Here is a 14523-nt window from a genome sequence, read left to right as displayed (position 1 = left end):
AGAAGCTTTTTTGATCCTCACACAATTAAGGGAACAAAGTTAGCTGTGGATCCCTAAGCCTTTAAATAATGTTGTTGCTATTTGTTAAGCACTTACTATGTGCAGAACACTGTTCTAAGCACTGGGGTAGATACAGGGTAGTCAGGTTGTCCCACGTGAGGCTCACAGTCTTCATCCCCATTTTACAGATGAGGTAACTGAGGCACAGTGAAGTTAAGTGAGTTGCCCACAGTCACATAGCTGACAAGTGACAGAGCTGGGATTCGAACCCATGACCTCTGACTCCCCAGCCCGGGCACTTTCCTCTGAGCTGTGCTGCTTCTCTAATATCAATAATGTGGAAGGTTCTTCCCTTCGTATGTGAGGCATTTGGGTATAAATAATTCTTTCCAGTTGAGAAGGGGATAAGAGCTGCCTTCTGACCCTTTCAGTATCTTTCCTAATGCTGGGTTTGGTCTGGGATTATTACTGCTGCTACTTTCATTCATTCATTCATTCAATCCTATTTATTGAGCACTCACTATGAGCAGAGCATTGTACTAAGCTCTTGGAATGTATAATTTTGCAACAGATGGAGGCAAACCCTGCCCAATAACGGACTCACAATCTAAACAGGGGGCCTCATGATCAGCAAGCCAGCCAGGTGTGTTGGCAGAGGATGTGTCTACCAACTCTTTGTGCTATCTTCTCCCAAGCACTTAGTACAGTGCTCTGCACACAGTAAGTACTAAGTAAATTCCACTGATTTAATAACAGCATACAATCAGGGGTCAATTCGTTCTGCACATAGTAAGCACTCAAAAATACAATTGATTAATTGAATAATTTATTCTGAGGCTCAGCTCTGGGAGATCCATTGAGCAAGTTGACACACAAAGTGATCAAAGCAATCCCGTAATCCTTAAAGGAGCTTAGCTTCCTGTTTTTAATGCCATTATGTGGAAGCAGCATGGCATAATGGGTAGAGCATAGGCCTGGGGGCCAGAGAATCAGACTTTAAATCTCAGCCACAGATGTTGTGTGACCTTAGACAAGTAACTTAAGTTCTCTGTGTTTTCTTCTGAAAAATGGTAATTCATTCATTTAATCATATTTATTGAGCTCTTACTGTGTGCAGAGCACTGTACTAAGTGCTTGGAAAGTACAAATAGGCAACAGAGACAATCCCTACCCAACAAAGGGCTCACAGACTAGAAGGGGGTGACAGACAACAAAACAAGTAGACAGGCATCAATAGCATCAAAATAAATAAATAGAATTATAGATATATAGACATTTTAAATAAAATAAATAGAATAATAAATATGTACAATTATACACAAGTGCTGTGGGGCTAGGAAGGGGGTAGAGAAAAGGGCAGGGGTAGGGACGATAGGAAGGGGAGGAGAAGTGCAGGAAAAGGGGGGCTGAGGTTGAGAAAGACTCCTGGAGGAGGTGGGCTCTTGGTAGGACTTTGAAGGGAGGAAGAGAGCTAGTTTGGTGGATATGAGGAGGGAGGGCATTCCAGGCCAGAGGTAGGACGTGGGCCAGGGATTGACTACAGGACAGGCGAGAACGAGGCAAGTGAAGATGTTAGTGACAGAGGAATGGAGTGTGTTGGCTGGGCTATAGAAGGAGAGAAGGGAGGTGAAGTAGGAGGGAGCAAGGTGATGGAGAGTTTTGAAACCAATAGTGAAGAGTTTCTGCTTCCTGCGAAGGCAACCACTGGAGATTTTTGAGGAGGGGGTTGATATGCCCAGAGTGTTTCTGTAGAAAAGTAATCCGGGCAATACCTGTTCTCCCTCCTACTTAGTCAGTGAGCTCCAAGTGAGACCTGGTTATCTTGTATATTCTCCAGGATTTAGTACAGTGCTTAGCACTATAAGTGCTGAAAAAATACCACAATGTTTATATGCAGGTCTGTAAGGGCTTGGTTCTATTCTTGGGGGACAATAAGTGTTGAACAAATATCAGGTTTTATTTTGAAGGTCTTACCAGACACTGGAATGGTAAATACAGTACTTCCCCTTCTCCAGTCCCAACCCAAATGAACTGCCCTCATGACTGCAGCTGGGGTGATGGGGGAAGATTAGGTCTAAGAGAACCAAAACAACCTTACATCTCAGACCAAGAACCAAAAATTTAGCCCAGTCATTAAACTGATTCATTTAAATGACTTGAGTATTTCTAAGTGAACCTGTGGCCAGCATTTTTTTTCCCTGCAGCTTATGCCCTGTGCTCTACTCTCTGTCTTCTTCTGAATTTATGTTATTCTGATAGTGTATTGTCTCACTGGAACGGTATACTTTCAATAGTATTTGTCATGCACTTTCTAGTTTCAACATCGGGTCATGCTAGTCTACATGTAGAGTAAGATCCATAAGAATCTAGAAGGAGAGAGGCATTTAAGAGGGAAAGATGATTCTGATTCCTTTATCTAATCAATCAATCATTGGTATTTATTGAGTGCTTACTGTGTGCAGAGCACTGTACTATACACTTGGTTCAAAGACAGTCGAGTTGGTAGACACAATTTCTGTCCAAAACCACCTCCAACTGTGAGACTTGCTCACCCTTCCAATGTGCTTATATAGCAGTGAGATGCTATCTTTACAATCTGTAAGATATATTGCTTTAATATAATTAAAATATCTAATTGTTCTATAGTTTCACTGTTGTGATTTCAATCCTGATATACAACATTTAACTATAACAACTGTGAAGCATCTCATTTTTTATTACGGGGAATTTTTCATCTATTGTTTTCTCTTTTTTCAAATGGCATTTAATGGCATTAAATGGTATTTGTTATTAAAGGATAGTTAAGTAATGATTACTTGTACATCACATCTTTTGAATGACTAAAAATATTTTTATCTCTATCCCAAAAAATGCAAAAATCCTCACCAAATTCTAGATTATCAAGACCTTGTCTCCACCGCGGGTATCACTTTTTTATTTTATGGTATTTGCTATGTACCAGGGACTCTACTCTGTGCTGGAGTAGATACAAGTTAATCAGTATGGACACAACCCAAATCCCACCTGGGGCTCATAGTATTAACCTCCATTTTACAAATGAGGTAACTGAACACAGACAAGTTAGGTGTCTTGGCCAAGATCACAAAGCAGACAGAGGGCAGAGTCAGGATTAAAACTCCCTATCGTTCTGATTCTCAGGTCCGTGCTCTAGCCACTAGGCCAGGCTGCTCCACATCCATGTAGTCCAATTGAACAATAGTTCACAACATTGCTATAGTCTGCCGTTTCCTCTCCATGCAAACTGTTACCATGTTAATCCAAGTATTTCTCCTATCCCATCTTGATTACTACATCAGCCTCTTCACTGAGCTCCTTGACTCCTTTCTTTCCCCATTCCAGTCCATACTTCACTCTGCTGCCCAGATCATTTTTCTACAAAGATGTTCAGTCCATGTTTCACCCCTGCCAAGAACCTCCAGTGGTTGCCCATCCGTTTCTGCATCAAACAGAAGCTTTTTACCATAGGGTTGAAACCACTCAATCGCCATAACCCCTCCTACCTCACCTCACTACTCTCCTACACACTTTATTACTCTAATGCCAACCTATTTGCTGTACTTCGATCTCCCGCATTTCGCCGCTAATCTCTCGCCCATCTCCTGGCTCTGGCCTGGAATGCCCACCCTCTTCATATCCAACAGACAATTAATCTCCATGACTTCAAGAAATATTGAAGTCACATCTCTTCAAAAAGAGCTTCCCAGGCTAAACCCTCATTTCCTATTCTCCCACTCCCTTCTGCAGTGCCCTGATTTGTTCCCTTTATTCATAATAGTGATAATAATAATGACAGTTATTAAGCACTTACTATGTGCAAAGCACTCTTCTAAGCACTGGGGAGGATAAAAGGTGATCAGGTTGTCCCACGTGGGGCTCATAGTCATAACCCCCATTTTACAGGTGAGGTAACTGAGGCAGATAGAAGTGAAGTGACTTGCCCAAAGTCACACAGCTGACAAGCGGCTGTGCGAGGATTTGAACCCGTGACCTCTGCCACACCCAACCCCACAGCACATAAGTACACATCTGTAATTTATTCATTTAAATGAATATCTGTCTCCCCCTCTAGATTGTAAGCTCACTGTGGGCAGGGAATGTGTCTGTTATACTGTATAGCTTTACTCACCGTAGCACTAAGTACAGCGTTCTCCACACAGTAAGTGCTCAATAAATATTATTGATTGATGGACTGAAGAAGAGCACTGTACTAAGCCCTTGAGAGAAAACAATACAACAGGGGTTAGTAGACATGTGCCCTGATCACATGGAGTTTACAGATTACAGGAGAAGCTTTTACAGTCCAGGAGTTAGGAGAAAAATGATAATGCACAGAGTGAAACGCTGATAGGTAAACTCAAGATAATTCAAGGTCTGCCTCTCTGACCAATGGACCTTGAGGTTTATTGCAAAAGTCATGAATGAACTCAGGGGACTTTGTGAGAAAACTAAGTACTCCTAACCAAAGTGTGATAAACACCTGCTTTGATTCATTTTTCAACTCCATAACAAAGAAACAGCAATAGCTACCCCCAACCTACCTCTTGTTTTTCTTATTACACTTAAACCCAAGATAATAAGAACACTTTAATGATTCTCTATGGTATCAAGGTTTAAAAAAAACCTATCAAGTTATCTAGAGATTCAGTTCCCAAATGCCACCTAGTACTTAATTCTCAAGGGCCTTCTCAGAATCCATAAAAACAATACTTTCATGATTGGGTAAGGTTTTCCTTTCTATTTGTCATTTCAGACTTCTTCTTTCATGGTGGTCAGGGGAATGGATAGGGTGCCTGTGACTAAAATTAATGGGGTACAAGATTCGGTGGCTTGGCATTGAGGTACTCACAGATATGATGTGTGGTTGATCTAAATGAAGTTTGGGGGCTATTCTTTCTTCTGAAAAATATAAAATTTATTCAACTCCTTTCCATCTAATTCTGACCAGTGTCAATGAAAATCTTATCAGCTATAAAGTTACTGGGGTGGAGAACCTGGTCATAACACTTTTCATCATTTAGACTCCGGGTTCTCTCCTCTCTTTTTAATAATCATTGCCATGCTGTCAGTCTGGTAGGGCAGCAACTCCACTCTCCACTCGAAGCAGATGAAAGGCGAGACACTAATGGCGGCTGGAAATGGCACCATGGTAACAGAATTCATTCTTTTTGGATTTACTGATGACCAAAATTTACAAACCACCCTTTTTGTTCTCTTTCTAGTGATTTATACTATCACCTTGATGGGCAACCTAGGCATAATTATGTTAATTCGAGCCAGCCCCCAATTACATACCCCTATGTACTATTTCCTCAGCCACTTGTCTCTCTCTGACATGTGCTATTCATCAACGGTCACTCCAAAGATGCTGGAGAACCTCCGTCAGGGGAAAAGAACAATTTCTTTTGGGGGTTGCGCACTTCAGTTTGCTGTAGCTGCAATCTTTGGAACCAACGAGTGCTTCTTACTAGCAGTGATGGCGTTTGATCGCTACTCTGCCATCTGCAGGCCTCTGCTCTACCCGCTCATCATGTCCAACAAGGTGCGTGTCCAGCTGGTCTTGGCTTCCTACATAGGCAGTTGTGTCAATGCTGTGATTTTCGGGAGTTCAGTGTTCAGTTTGTCCTTCTGTGGGCCGAATGAAATCAATCACTTCTGTTGTGATTTCCCTCCTTTGATGGAGCTTGCCTGTTCAGACACTCGAGTGGCTCAAATCTTGAATTCTATCACTTCGATTCTCATCATTTTGGTCACAATTCTCATCATAGCCATCTCCTATCTTTGTATCCTCTCTGCAATTCTGAGAATCCCCTCCACTGAGGGGAAACACAAGGCTTTCTCCACCTGTGCCTCTCACCTGACCGCCGTCACGCTGTTCTATGGGACTCTGACATTTATTTATACGCAGCCAAACTCCAGGTTCTCAATGGATCAGAAGAAAGTGGTGTCTGTGTTCTACATGGTGGTGATCCCCATGCTGAACCCTCTGATTTACAGCCTGAGAAACAAGGATGTAAAGGAAGCTCTGAGAAGAATATTTAGTTCTTTAAAGATGTCCGGATTGATTTATGCCATGAAAAAGAAGCTTTTTTGATCTTCACACAGCTGAGATCAGCTGTGGTACCCTAAGGTTTTAAAATCGGTATTGGGGGAGAATCTTCTCTTTGTGTGTGAAACAGTTGGGTATAAATGATTCTTTCCAGGTAAGGAGGGGATAAGACCTTCCCTCTAACCCTTTCAGAATCTCTCTTTATGCTGGGCCTGGTCTGGGATTATTACAACTGCTGTTTTCAGCACACAGAAAGCCAGTCAGTGATGTGGGCAAGGGAAGAAATATTGCTGAATGGATAGTGCCTGGCCCTGGGAGTCAGAAGGTCATGAGTTAGTACCATGTTAGTACAATCATTCATCCCATCCCAACTGGATTACTGCATCAGCCTCCTTTCCAACCTTCCATCCTCCTGTCTCTCACCACTTCAGTCCATACTTCACTCAGCTGCCCAGATTATCCTTCTACAGAAATGTTGTGGACATGTCACTCCACTGTTCAAAAATCTATAGTGGTTGCCCATCAACCTCTGTATCAAACAAAAACCCTTCACTATTGGCTTCAAAGCTCTCCATCGTCTTGCCCCTTTTGACCTCACCTCCCTACTCTCCTCTACAGCCTAGCCTGCACACTCTGCTCCTCTATCTCGCCTGTCCCGTTGTAAAACCCTGGTCCATGTCGTACCTCTGGCCTGAAACGCCCTCCTTCCTCAAATCTACCAAGCACTCTTCCTCCCTTCAAAGCCCTCCTGGAGGCTCACCCCTTTCAAGAGGCCTTCTCAGACTGAGCACCCCTTTTCTTCAGGTACCCCTCTCTTATACATCACCTCGACTCCCTCCCTTTGCTCTCTCCCCCTCTCCGCCTCACAGTACTTACGTATATATGTAAATATATATAATAATATATAACTCCTCACTCTAGGCTTCAAGGCTTTATATCACCTTGCCCCTTCCTACCTCTCCTCGCTTCTCTCTTTCTACCGCCCACCCCGCACGCTCCGCTCCTCCGCCGCCCACCTCCTCACCGTCCCTCGGTCTCGCCTATCCCGACGTCGACCCCCGGGCCACGTCCTCCCGCGGTCCTGGAACGCCCACCCTCCTCACCTCCGCCAAACTGATTCTCTTCCCCTCTTCAAAACCCTACTTAAAACTCACCTCCTCCAAGAGGCCTTCCCAGAGTGAGCTCCTCTTCTCCCTCTACTCCCTCTACCACCCCCCTTCACCTCTCCGCAGCTTAACCCTCTTTTCCCCCCATTTCCCTCTGCTCCTCCCCCTCTCCCTTCCCAACCCCTCAGCACTGTACTCGTCTGCTCAACTGTATATATTTTCATTACCCTATTTATTTTGTTAATGAAATGTACATCGCCTTGATTCTGTTTAGTTGCCATTGTCTTACGAGATGTACTTCCCCTTGACTCTATTTATTGCCATTGTTCTTGTCTGTCTGTCTCCCCCGATTAGACTGTAAGCCCGTCAAACGGCAGGGACTGTCTCTATCTGTTGCCGACTTGTTCATTCCAAGCACTTAGTACAGTGCTCTGCACATAGTAAGCGCTCAATAAATACTATTGAATGAATGAATGAATGAATATATAATTCTATTTATTTATATTGATGCCTGTTTATTTGTTTTGCTATCTCCCCCTTTCTAGACTGTAAGCCCGATGTGAGCAGGGATTGTCTCTATTGCTGAACTATATTTTCCAAGCACTTAGTATACACAGTAAGTGCTCAGTAAATATTACTGAATTAAATTCATTCATTCATTCAATTGTATTTATTGAGTGCTTACTGGGTGCAGAGCATTGCACTAAGCACTTGGAATGTACAATTCGGCAACAGATAGGGACAATCCCTGCCCAACAATGGGCTCACAGTCTAAAAGGTGGAGAAAGACAACAAAACAAAGCAAAACAATGAGTGGTTCTAGATCCAGATCCCCAAGTTGTCCGCTGTGAGCCCCATGTGGGACCTGATTATCTTATATCTTACCCCAGCACTTAGTACAGTGCTTGGCACATAGTAAGGACTTAACAAATATCACAATTATTATATAGAGGTCTTAACTGGCACTGGAAGATTAAAAACAGTACCTCCCCTTCTCCAATCTCCACCAAACCCAAATGAACTGACCTCATGACTGCAGCTGGGGTGATGGGAAAGATTAAGAAAGATGGGAAAGCCCACATGCCAGACCAAGAGCCACAAATTTAGCCCAGTCATTAAACTGATTCATTTAGATGACTTGAGAAGGTATAAGTGAACCTGTGGCCAGCATCTTTTTACCTGCGGCTTCTTCCCTGTGCTCTACTCTCTGTCTTCACAAATCTCTAAATCCTGCTATCATATTGTCCTGTTGGAACAGCATCCTTTTAATAATATTTGTCATGCACTTTCTAGTGCCAAGATTGGGTCATTGCTAGCCTATATGTAGAGTAAGATCCATAAGAATCTAGTAGGAGAGAGGCTTTTAGGAGGCAAAGATTATTCTGATGCCTTTGTCCAATCAATCAGTGGTATTTATTAATAATAATAATAATAATAATAATTGTGGCATTTGTTAAGCCCTTACTGTGTGTCAAACACTGTATTAAGTACTGGGGTGGATCCAAGCAAATCGGGTTAGACACAGTTCCTGTCCCAACTGGTGCTTACAGTCTAAATCTCCATTTTACATATGAGGTAATCAAGGCCCAGAGAAGTGACTTGCCCAAGGTCACAAAGCAGCCAAATGATGGAGCTCAGATTAGAACCCATAACAGGCCCATGCTCTATCCACTACCCCAGCACTGTACTAGAAGTTTAGGTGAGTAAAATACAAAAGATTGGGTAGGCACAATCCATGCCCCAAACCAGCACCAACTGTGGGGCTAGCCCACCTTTCCAATGTGCTTATATTGTGGTGAGACACTAGCTATGTAATACAGATGATATTATAATTAAAACATCTAATTATACTATATTTTTACTGTTGTGAATTCCCCCACATTTACACCATTTTACTTGCACTGTAACAACAGTGAAACATCTCATTTTTATTAATAGGAATTTTTCATCTGTTACTCATTTTTTAAAATGGTATTTAATGGTATTAAATCATATTTGTGATTAAAAGATAATTAAATAGTTATTATTTGTATAGCAGGTGTTTTGAATGATTGAAAATATTTTTCCCGCTACTCAACAAAATGCAAAAAACTTCAGTGAAGTCTAGGTTGGCAAAATCTTGCCTCCACCAGGGTATCCCTTTTACTTTTTCTTTTTCTTTTTTTGGTATTTGTTAATCAGGATGGACATAGTCATTGTCCTTCACGAGTCTCACAATCTTAATTCCCATTTTACAGGGGAGGTAATTGTGGCTCAGAGAAGTTAAGTGACTCCAAAGATCACAAAGCTGACAAGAGGCAGAACCGGGATTAGAACCCAGATCCTCCTGACTCCGAAGTCCTGACTACCATGTCCGAGTTCTAGCCACTAGTCCATGCTGCTCCACAGACATGGAGTTCAATCAAGCAATCCTTCACAACATTGTTAAAATCCACCCAATCCCCCCATCCAAACAGCTACTATGTTAATCCGAGCGGTAATCCTATCCCACCATGATTAAGCAGTGTGGTTCAGTGGAAAGAGAAAGGGCTTGGGAGTCAGAGGTCATGGGTTCGAATTCCCGCTCTGTCACTTGTCAGCTGTGTGACTTTGGGCAAGTCACTTAACTTCTCCTTGCCTCAATTACCTCATCTATAAAATGGGGATAAAGACTGTGAGCCTCATGTGGGACAACCTGATTATCCTGTATACCACAGTGCTTAGAACAGTGTTCTGCACATAGTAAGCGCTTAACAAATACCAACATTATTATTATTATCATTATTACTACTACATCAGCCTCCTCGCTGACCTCCCTGCCTCCTCTCTCTCACCACTCCAATCCCTACTTCACCCTGCTGCCCGGGTCATTTTTCTACAGTTGTGATTGATTTATTGATTGATAATGCATCCATCAGTGGTATTTATTGAGCACTTACAGTGGGCAGAGCTCTGTACCAAATACTTGAGAGCAAACGATACAAGAGTTGGTAGAGATGTTCCCTGCCCATGAGGAGCTTACAAGCTAGAGAGGGAGCTTTTACAGGCCAGGAGGAGCTGCAGTGGAGCTTATTGGCCTAGTGCTTTTATCAACATCCAGTTTTCTAGAGGAAAAAAGGAACTTCTTCTGTTCCTGGTGCTCTACCAACTTCTGCCTCTTGGTTATTTGGCTCTTCTCTAAACAATTCCACCAGAGAAGCAGCATGGCTTAATGGAAAGAGCTCGGGCTTTGGAGTCAGAGGACATGGGTTCTAATCCCGGCTCTGCCACTTGTCTGCTGTGTGACCTTGGGCAAGTCATTTAACTTATCTGTGCCTCAATTAGCTCATCTGTAAAATGGGGATTAAGACTGTGAGCCCCATGTGGGACGACCTGGTCACCTTGTATCTACCCCAGAGTTAGAACAGTGCTTGGCACATAGTAAGTGCTTAACAAATACCATCATCATCATCATCATCATCACCACATTTGAGCCACCTTAACCACCAAAACCACCATCATCACTTAATCCCAAGATAATAAGGACACTTTAATGATTCTCTATGCTTTCTAGGTTATAACAGAACTCTTACCAAAATTACAAAATTAGATTATGTGATGGCTTCACTGAACATGATCCCCGGGTCTCAAGGTTTTTATACAACTATGCACACTTGTTCATAGTGAATATTGTACTCTTCTTTTACATTCTCCCAAGTGCTTAGTACAGCACTTTGCACTTCCCAGGTGCTCAACAAATATCATTGGTTAGCTATCACAGTCTCAAACCCCTTCACCTCTCACCCCTATATTTGAAGGCTGTGTGATGTCTGCTCTGTAGGATTGCATAAAATATAGAGAAAATTGGGTTCAAACTGTAAGTGGCTAGAATTTTATTCAATTAAGCAAGTGTTCTGACAATATTTCAGGAGGTTCTAATGAATTAACCATTGGAAAACAGATCAGGCATTATAAAATGGGCAAAGAGAGACAAGAGAGCAGGAGTCATATTTTGTTTATTGTACCGTGCTTTCCCAAGTGCTTTACTTTCAGCTTTACTTTACAGTTAATGCTCAATAAATGCAGTTGACTAATTGATAGAAGACCCTTGTGACGAGGATCAGAATTAGAGAAAGACCCAAAAGAAAGAGTAAGACAGAAGAATTGAAAAGGGTAAATGAATACCCACAGAATGAAAGGACAGTGAAGTCCTTTTCCAGTAACCAATAAAAAGAGAACGAAGAGGAAGATGACAATCCACAAAGTGAACCACTGATAAATAAACTCAAGAAAATTCAAGATCTGAAGTTTATTGTAAAAATAATGAGAGAACTCAGGGTACTTTTCAAGAAAATGAAGTACTTCTAACTAAAGGACTAAGTATCTTTTCCCCACCTCACACTCCCTTCTGCATCATCTATGCACTCCAATTGGTGGTCTTCAGGCATTTGATATTTGCTCCACCCCAAGCCCCATAGCATTCATGTACATATCTTTAAATGATATAGTATGTATTATAAATTGCCTATTAAATCATTTTAAAGCCCGTCTCCCCCTTTTGACTGTAAACTCATTATGGACAGGGATCATGTCTGCTAATTCTGTTCTATTGTACTCTCCCAAGGGCTTATTACAGTGCTCTGCACATAGTAAGCACTCAGTAAATATGATTGATTGATCCATCGATTCATTCATTTTTCTATTCCACAACACAGGAATAGCAATACCTATCCCCCACCTTCCTCTTTTTCTTTTCTTATGTCACTTAATCCCAAGATAATAAGGACACTTTAATGATTCTCTATGCTTTCTAGGTTATAACAGAACTCTCCAATTATCCAATTCCCCAAATACCTCCTAGTAGATTATATATACACCTCTTTAATTCTCAAGGACTTCATCAACATCAGTATCCATAGCCAGGTAAGTTTTCCCTTTCCCTTTAACCATCTCAGACCTCTTCTTTCATGGTGGTCTTGGGGATGGGTAAAATGTCTTTGACTACTATTAGTAGGGTGTAAGATTCAGTAGTTTGTGGTTTAAGTAATCTTAGGTGTGTGCGTGTTTGCTCTAAATGGAGTTTGGGACTTTTCTTTCTTCTGAAAAATTCAACCACTTTCCATCTAATATTGACCAAGGTCACTGGCAATAATTGGAGGCCCACCACCTATGCAGACAGGAAAGACTCTTAAGTTACTTTAGCAAGAATCCCTAGCAGATGAAATGTTCAAGATGTTTATCAGGATTTATGTTATGAACTTCAATTTTGGTCATGGAAAAGAACTGTAAGCCCATCAAACGGCAGGGACTGTCTCTATCTGTTGCCGACTTGTTCATTCCAAGCGCTTAGTACAGTGCTCTGCACATAGTAAGAGCTCAATAAATACTATTGAATGAATATTTTCTTTATGAATTAATTTGATGCATATCAATATATTCTTTTGAGCTCTGGTGGCATACAAATACATGGGTATTACTGCATCAGTGATGTTCATGCTCTACCCATGAGTTATATGTTTCAGAAATGGTGCAACAATGCTCTCTTACTGCTTCTTGCTCATTGACTGCTATAAATGGTGGATCACCAACGATGAATCTGATGTCTCAAGACTGAGATTCATCAGTTTTTCCTGACAGGAGGCTCCATCAGAGACTCCATCATTAGTTTATCAAAGATGGAGGAAATAGGGAAAAGAGAGGTAGGGATAGGCTAGAATACGATGGAAAATGCAAGGAAAAAATAAATTTGTATTTCAAAGCTATGTTTTTAAAAATGTATTTCATTTCAAATATTTTCCTGAATTACAAACAGGACCTTGTTTTAAGCATTTCAGAGATCTGTGATACTTAAATTTATTTTCATTTTGTTGCCTCAGTTAAACAACTTTGAAAAACATTCATCCAAACTTTCCTAAGCTGTGAGAAAAGTCACTGTAATTCTGGCATAATTATTTGATTAAGCATAAAGTGGAATCCCAGGCCCTATCGTAAGAATGGTAAGGATTTTGGATTGTGAGGATTTAATAATAATAATAACAATAATAATTATGGTAGTTGTAAAGTGCTTACTGTGTGCCAAGCATTGTTCTCCACCCTGGGTAGATATAAGGTAAGCAGTTTACCCTACATGGGGCTCACATTCTTAAATCCCATTTCACAGATGAGGTAATTAAGGCACAGAGAAGCTAAGTGACTTGCTCCGAGTCACAAAGCTGACAAGCGGCAGGGAGGGACTAGAACCCATGACCTCTGACTCCCAAGCCCGTGCTCTTTCTACTCAGCCACGTTAGATTTGATTGTCCTGTTTCAATCAACTGAGTGGAATTGTTTGGTTCTCTCTGTTTTTTGTTTTTTTTTTTAAATCATTCTGGTGACTCCATGTTTCTAGAACTTACTTCATCTTTAATTCTATTTTACCAGATGACCCTTTTGGATTAAATGGCAAACAACAATAGCTCCAAGGTGACAGAGTTCATTCTGTTAGGATTAACAGAAAACTGGGAGCTGCAGGTCATCTTCTTTGTGCTGTTTCTGATCATCTATATCATTACTGTGCTGGGGAACCTGGTTATTATTCTATTAATCAGAGTCCATTCCCAACTGCACACGCCCATGTATTTTTTCCTTTGCCATTTGTCTTTCTCTGACACCTGTTATTCATCATCTGTCACCCTCAATATGCTGGTGAGTTTCCTGTCGGTCAAGAAGAGCATTTCATACCTTGGTTGTGCCGCACAGTTCTGTGCCATATTTACTTTTGGGACAAATGAATGTCTCCTCCTGGCAGTGATGGCATATGATCGTTTCACAGCAATCCGTCACCCACTGCTCTACACCGCCATGATGACCAAGAAGATCTGTACCCTGCTTGTGGCTAGTTCTTACACAGGGGCAGGTATCAATGCCTTGGTGGAAACAACTTCTGTCTTCAGCTTGTCTTTCTGTGGCCCTAATGTGATGAATCATTTCTTGTGTGACTTCCACCCATTGCTGCAGCTTTCTTGTTCCGACATTAGCCTTGCCAAAGTGCTCAATTCTTTTGTGTCAGGGATTATAGTTGCTATTACAATCCCAACAGTTCTCATCTCCTACCTTTACATCCTCCTGGCCATTCTGAAGATTCCCTCCACCCAAGGGAGACGCAAAGCCTTCTCCACCTGTGGTGCCCACCTCACAGCTGTAGCTCTATTCTATGGGACCACGACTTTTGTCTATGTGTTGCCCAATTCCAGGGATACTCTAGAGCAGAATAAAGTGTTCTCTGTGTTCTACATCATAGTGATCCCCATGTTGAATCCCTTTATCTACAGTCTCAGAAACCGGGAGGTAAAGGGAACTCTGAGGAGGACAATTGACCAGAGAAGAATAACCAGTGGGTCATATTTCATCTGA

General features: G+C 41.7%; 2 protein-coding genes across 2 annotated transcripts; both read left to right on the top strand.

Annotated features, from left to right (window-relative positions):
- Window positions 1-5143: 5143 nt before the first annotated feature.
- LOC100083958 (olfactory receptor 502-like) lies at window positions 5144-6112 on the top strand. Its single transcript, XM_001514457.3, has one exon. It carries the CDS (start codon window positions 5144-5146, stop codon window positions 6110-6112), a length of 969 nt encoding a protein of 322 aa, XP_001514507.2.
- Window positions 6113-13569: 7457 nt separating this feature from the next.
- Window positions 13570-14523, top strand: LOC114809989 (olfactory receptor 502-like). The gene has a single exon (XM_029059119.1). The coding sequence runs from the start codon at window positions 13570-13572 to the stop codon at window positions 14521-14523; it is 954 nt and encodes a 317-aa protein (XP_028914952.1).

The sequence above is a fragment of the Ornithorhynchus anatinus genome, chromosome 3, assembly GCF_004115215.2.
Source record: "Ornithorhynchus anatinus isolate Pmale09 chromosome 3, mOrnAna1.pri.v4, whole genome shotgun sequence".
In the NCBI taxonomy this organism is placed as follows: domain Eukaryota; kingdom Metazoa; phylum Chordata; class Mammalia; order Monotremata; family Ornithorhynchidae; genus Ornithorhynchus; species Ornithorhynchus anatinus.
Note: the sequence above shows the minus strand (reverse complement) of the source record. Positions and strands in the feature narration are given on the sequence as shown.